Source organism: Urocampus carinirostris, chromosome 8 (genome assembly GCF_059441175.1).
Source record: "Urocampus carinirostris isolate Australia breed hairy pipefish chromosome 8, RoL_Ucar_1.0, whole genome shotgun sequence".
In the NCBI taxonomy this organism is placed as follows: Eukaryota; Metazoa; Chordata; class Actinopteri; order Syngnathiformes; family Syngnathidae; genus Urocampus; species Urocampus carinirostris.
The window spans coordinates 16,951,687-16,957,711 of NC_142356.1; the positions used below are offsets into that span (position 1 = coordinate 16,951,687).

Genomic DNA, 6,025 nt, shown 5'->3' on the forward strand with positions numbered 1-6,025 from the left:
GCTCACTGAGAAGAGTGCCTCTTTCGGTTCCCAAAATGCTCCTCAGATTTTTTTTTTTTTTAATGGTATATTATCAATAATAAAACATTATTCACCGAAATTATTTAGGAGTTTGTCATTTGCAGGAGATCCCTGTAAAATACATGAAGTAAAAATTTAAATATTAACAGATCCACAAAAAAATTGTAAAATACAAAACAGTTTTAACTTTTTACCCACCAAATTTAAAGATTTAAAGTTGGACAACAACACAAAATCCCTGAAAAAGGCCAAAAACACAAATTAAAAATAATAAAACTTCAGTGCTATAAATAAATGATAAAATGCAAAATAATAAACTATTTACAATTCTATTAAGAGGCAAGGTTAAAGCAAAGGTTAAGCCGTCTATTGAAAGACTGAATGCACTCTGCTTCAGAGCAATCAATATCATTCATATGAGTCAAAATTTTGTTCATTTTTCTGTTTTTATGCATAATTTATTTTTTGCCCAACACCTATACAGTAGAGCCCTTTTCGTGTTTGTAAACAATTGCAGCTTTTTAAAGCTGAGTGTGCATTGTTGAAGGATGGCAGAATTTGTGTCAGTTTATAGCACCCCATTGAAACACAAAGATAGGAACAGCTCAAAGCAGCACAAAATATGTGCTGGCAGAGAAATAGTGACTTTGTTTTAGTCCTTGAAGTCAACAACCCAAAAAACTTTCTCTTAATCGGCGCTGGATTTCTTCCTTTAAGGTACTGGAAAAAATAAATTTTGGCCTTGAAAGTGCTTGAAATTTTCCATGGAAAAGGTGCACGTTGAAATTATCAACACAGGCCTTGAGCACCCTCTTGTTGTTAAGGGTGAAAACAACATGTGCAATGTGTTAATAATTTCACAGACGAGTCTCTAATGCCCCTTTTCCACTACACCGTTCTGACCTTTCTCGCTTGGCCTTCTTTGGTTTTCCATTACGAAAAAGTACCCGATAGAACAATTATTCTGTCGGGGGCCGGACTAGTAGATTAAAGAGAAAGACAAAGAGAGATAAAGAAATAAGAAAGAGGGAGGGAAAAGGAGAGAGGGCAGGACAAAGAAAGAAAAAGAGAGAAAGGGAGATAGCGTGAGAAACAAGAGATCAAAAGAGAAGTCGTGAGAGAGGGGGGATGAAAGGGAGAGGAAGAAAGAAATCCAAAGAGAAATTGAAAGACAGAAGGAAAGAAAAGAGAAAAGAAAGCGCGAAGGGTAGGAAGAGATAAAGAGAAAAGAGAGAAAAAGAAAAAAGGAAGTTAGAGCAAAAGAGGTTAAAAGACATAGAGAGAGAAAGAGACTAAGAGCAACCAAGGAAGAGAAAAACAGACACAGAGAGTGACAGACAGAGGGGTGGAAAAGAAAGAGACAGAGAGAATAAATACAAGTACAGTGTCTTTGTGAGAGGCACCTGGCTTTGGCAACATCAAGTTGACATATTTCAACCTGCAGCTTGTTTTTCTCTTGCGCTTCTCTGAGTGTTGTCTCGCGGGCCGGATTCCATCCCTAAGCGGGCTTGATCTGGCCCGCGGGGCCGCCTGTTTGACACCTGTGCTCTAAGCCGTGCCAGGGAATGTGCACAAGGCAGGATGTATTGTGTGCAAACAATATTCTGTCTCATCTCATCTCATCAGCCGTACCGCTTATCCTCATTAGGGTCGCGGGGGGGCTGGAGCCCATTCCAGCCATCTCCAGGCAGTGGGCAGGGGACAACCTGAACTGGTTGCCAGCCAATCGCAGGGCACACAGGGACAGACAACTCGCTCGCTCATTCACACCTAGGGACAATTTGGACCGGCCAATTCACCTGAAATGCATGTTTTTGGAATGTGGGAGGAAACCGGAGTGCCCGGAGGAAACCCATGCAAGCACGGGGAGAACATACAAACTCCGCACAGGAAGTCTGGAGCTGGATTTGAACCCACGACAGGTTCCCATGACATGAACTGTGCCGCACAAGCGCTAACCACTGCGCCGCCGTGCTACAATATTCTGTGTTTTATTGTTTTTTGTTTGTTTTTTTCATTTTTTTAATCGACTTGCTTTTAAATCTGATTTCAAAAGGCATTTAAAAAGTCCAAACAAGTCTTGAAATTAACTTACCTTAAGCTGTAGAAACCCTGTTTAAGATAAGTAGCACCCTAAGCCAATCTATGAAATAACTACGACTTATAGCAAGGAATATACAGTATTTCTTTTCATTTTCATCAAGAAACAATTGTTTTTTTTCCCCTTCGTTATAGATGAAGAGCAACGGCTCCGGCGTGGCGGTATCGGATGAGCGCGTGGACTACGTGGTGGTGGACCAGCAAAGGACGCAAGCCCTCAAGAGCACCCGGGAGGCCTGGAACGACGGCCGCCAATCCACAGAGACCGACGCCGCACCCAAAGGAGCCAAGTGATGGTTTTCTTCTTCAGATTCTCAAAAGCATCGCCTTCCACGAAATTTCCGTAGCCTATCCGCCGTCTTCTAGTTCATGCACTTCCGGGGGAGCTTCGGCAACTTTTTCTATCACCACTGGTCGAAGGAGGCTCGTTGATAGACGGAACTTGTGCCACATAGAGTTTCGTTTTGGTTTTTCAGAGTCCGTGCTGGTTGACTGTACAAAAAGTGTTATGTATATAGATCGGAAGAAGTGTCCTTTTTACGCCTATGGAATATTTAGCACAATGGATTCGGGAGGTGCGCAGATTCTGCAGGATGGAATCCGGCTCGGGACGACGATTATGGGACGCATTGACTGTGAGCTTTTACAATTGCCCACCACTCTTATGAACTTTTGCAAAAGGTATCAAAAAGTGTCCAAATCAGGTACTAATGAACTGTAAAAATCAGCACTAATTTATTACCTCTTTGGTCCATTTGCATAATTTCTGTTGGGTTTGTTTCCGACTGGTTACTAGTGTCAGGAACAGGAACACAAAATGGCCTTACTAACCTGTGAAGCATCCCAAACGTGTGCTGTCAAAGCTGTGTATATATACTTTTTTGCCATTGAATAAATTGAGTGTATATATTTTTTTTTTAACGTGCCTACTAAGAATAAATCGCAATCGATGTTATGATCCCCTTCAGTTGCTTCGTGACAATGGACCGCTAAGTGGATGGCGCTCGTTTGTTTTTGTTTTTTTTTAATCTTGCAAGAGAATTGTACAAATTTCCAGATAGACCTAATAAAATACAAACGTGAGCTTTTGTGTCAAGTCATGTTTATTTGAGGAGTCTCAAAGGGCTGTACAGACCACAGATTCATGCAAACCACAGACAATTATGACACCATCCCCTGATCTAAAACCTACACGAGGGCAAGGAAAAACTCAAACTTCAACATGAGGAAAATGAAGAAACCTTGAGAAGGGACCACACATGAGGTAATCCAGGCTGCAACATAAGTTGCAATAACAAATAATACACAGATATTGAAAACATGAAATATAGGTTATTCATATGCTATAGAATAGAAGTGTGTTTTAAACTTAGATTTAAACAGTTCCTCTGAGGTTGCAGATCGAATCTCAGGGGAAGAGCATTCCACAGCACCGGGTCCCGAATGGAGAACGCTCTCGAACCTGCGGATCTCTTCTTGGCTCTTGGGATCACTAGTAGACCAGCGTTTTCAGAGCGAAGGCTCCGGACCGAAACATAGGGGTAAATTAGATAGATAGATAGATACTTTATTCATCCCCAAAGAGAAATTCACATTTCCAGCAGCATCCCTTCGCTGAGAACAATACACTAATAAAGCAAAAATAATACAATATACAAATACCAAGTGTGACGTGCAAATGCCCACTGTAGCGTGTTATATAGAATAACTAAATAGTGCTGCACAGAATACATATTGCAATAATATGCAATGTAGGTGGTGTGGTTTACTGTGGGCTTTTACTCTGCCGGGTAGAGTTAAAGAGCCTCATGGCATGAGGAAGAAAAGATCTCTTCAGTCTGTCCGTAGTACAAGACAGTGACAGCAGTCTGTCGCTGAAACTGCTCTTCTGTCTGGAGATAATGCTGTGTAGTGGATGTGATGGATTGTCCATGATTGACCGCAGCTTTTCCAGTGCCCGTCTCTCAGCTACTGTTGTTAGGCTGTCCATCTCTTTGCCCACAACAGAGCTCGCTTTCCTAGCCAGTTTATTGAGACGAGAGGTATCCTTCTTGACGCTGCCTCCCCAACACGCTGTCGCATAGAAGAGGGCGCTTGCCACAACTGTCTCATAGAATATTTTCAGGAGCTTTTGAAGGAGGCCAGCCTTCTGAGGAAGTAAAGTCGGCTTTGCCCTTTCCTACATAGAGCTTCTGTGTTGGCAGTCCAGTCCAGTTTGTTGTCCAGCTGCACACCCAGGTATTTGTAGGTCTGGACAAATTCTACACATTCTCCTTTGATGGTTACAGGAACCGGGTGAGTTCTGGTTCTCCTGAAGTCCACCACCATCTCCCTGGTCTTGGTGGTGTTCAGGTGCAGGTGGTTTGCGTCGCTCCATCGGACAAAGTCCTGAATCAATTTCCTGTACTCCTCCTCCTGCCCATTTCTGATACATCCCACGATCGCAGTGTCGTCGGAAAACTTGCACATGGCAGGACTCAGAGTAAATAATTAAATTAAATCTGAAAGACATGAGGGAGCAAGTCCATGCATGATTTTGTATACTACCAACAGAACCTTTTCACAATGTTCTGGGGGCTAGTGCAAACCTCAGCTCTGATAACGATGAAATCAAATTTTACAATAAGGCATATATGAACAAGTTTTGATGTTAAAAAGTAGTAGATGTTACCAAACGCAAAAAACAATCTGCCTCAAGAATATTTGAAAAAAAAAAAAGTTTTTTCCTTTAAATTACCTATTTAAATGCTGTATTTAGCAAAACGCATGTAAACTTACTTCCAAAAATTCTTCAGCAAGTTGCGTTAATATTGGACCGAACTGTACAAACAATAAAAATTACAAGAAAATATAAGTGAACATGCAAGGGGGAGTCTATTACATACATACACTAATCCAGGGGTGGCCAACCCGGTCCTCAAGAGCCGCATGTCCTGCATGTTTTGGAGGTTTCTCAGGTGATGCAAATTTTAAGATTGTTTGCAAGCTGTGCGGGAGCTTGATAATGACCCAGGTGATTGGGATCACCTGTATTTGAACAGAGAAACTCCAAAAACATGCAGGACATGCGGCTCTTGAGGACCGGGTTGGCCACCCCTGCTGACTAATCAGTGCTAACTTTGCAGTCGCTCAAACAGTGACTGTAGCCTTCAACCAGGAGAAGATGTCATCAGGTGGTGTCCAACTGTCACTGGGCGTTTCGACCATAAACCACAACGCCCTCGAGTTGGCGGGCCGGCAGTGATGGCCAGCCCATCTTCTCCTGGTCCCCAGCTAAACTTCTCTCTCCTACTCTAGAGCCAGCTAGAGGCTCTCTGCGGTTTCCCCCACCCTATGGGTAGCTGCCTTCCTCTCCCTTTCACTTATTCCCAGAGCTGTTAATGTGTCCCATACAGACTGTGCTGGGAAGCCCCTGCACCCGACCTCCACTGGGAATAGCCAGGTCTGCCATCCATTGTCCCTGCACTGTTGGACCAGTTTTTGATATTTGGCGTTTTTCCTTTCATGGGCTTTGCTGCATCCGTGATGATCTTTTGAGCCTCTTCTGACCAAATCACCATGTCTGGCCTCCAGGAAGTTTGGACTACCTGGGGAAAGTGTAATTTCCTTCCCAGGTCTACCCTCATCTGCCATGTTGGTGCTGTTTGCAGGAGGCTCTTCTTGGTCTTCTTGGAGGATGCTGGTTTCTCCCCTTCCCTGACAAACTGGATGGAATGTATTGGACTAGGTTGAGGTTGGTGCTTCTTCCACCTTTCCTGCTCCAAGATGTAAGCTAAGAGCAGTCTGGAATTCTACCAGAATATGTGCCTGTGTCCCTCTCCCACCACATAGCCTGCACTGTGGGTCCTCCCTCAACCCTTACCTCCAGGTTGGTTGGTGTTGAAAGGGTGTCGTACACTGAACG

At 43.3% G+C, this 6,025-nt stretch overlaps 1 protein-coding gene across 7 annotated transcripts in view; it reads left to right on the forward strand.

Annotated features, from left to right (window-relative positions):
- The window catches only part of gab1 (GRB2-associated binding protein 1), a 75,968-nt gene extending 72,764 nt beyond the window's left edge, over window positions 1-3,204 (forward strand). For 6 of the 7 annotated variants that reach the window (XM_088341780.1, XM_088341784.1, XM_088341779.1 and 3 more), the window contains one exon: window positions 2,257-3,204. In XM_088341780.1, coding sequence (XP_088197906.1) covers window positions 2,257-2,415 — 159 coding nt within the window. In that variant the 3' untranslated portion in view covers window positions 2,416-3,204. The remainder of the gene's footprint in view (window positions 1-2,256) is intronic. The other variant, XR_015851104.1, reaches the window with a different exon arrangement.
- Window positions 3,205-6,025: the final 2,821 nt, after the last annotated feature.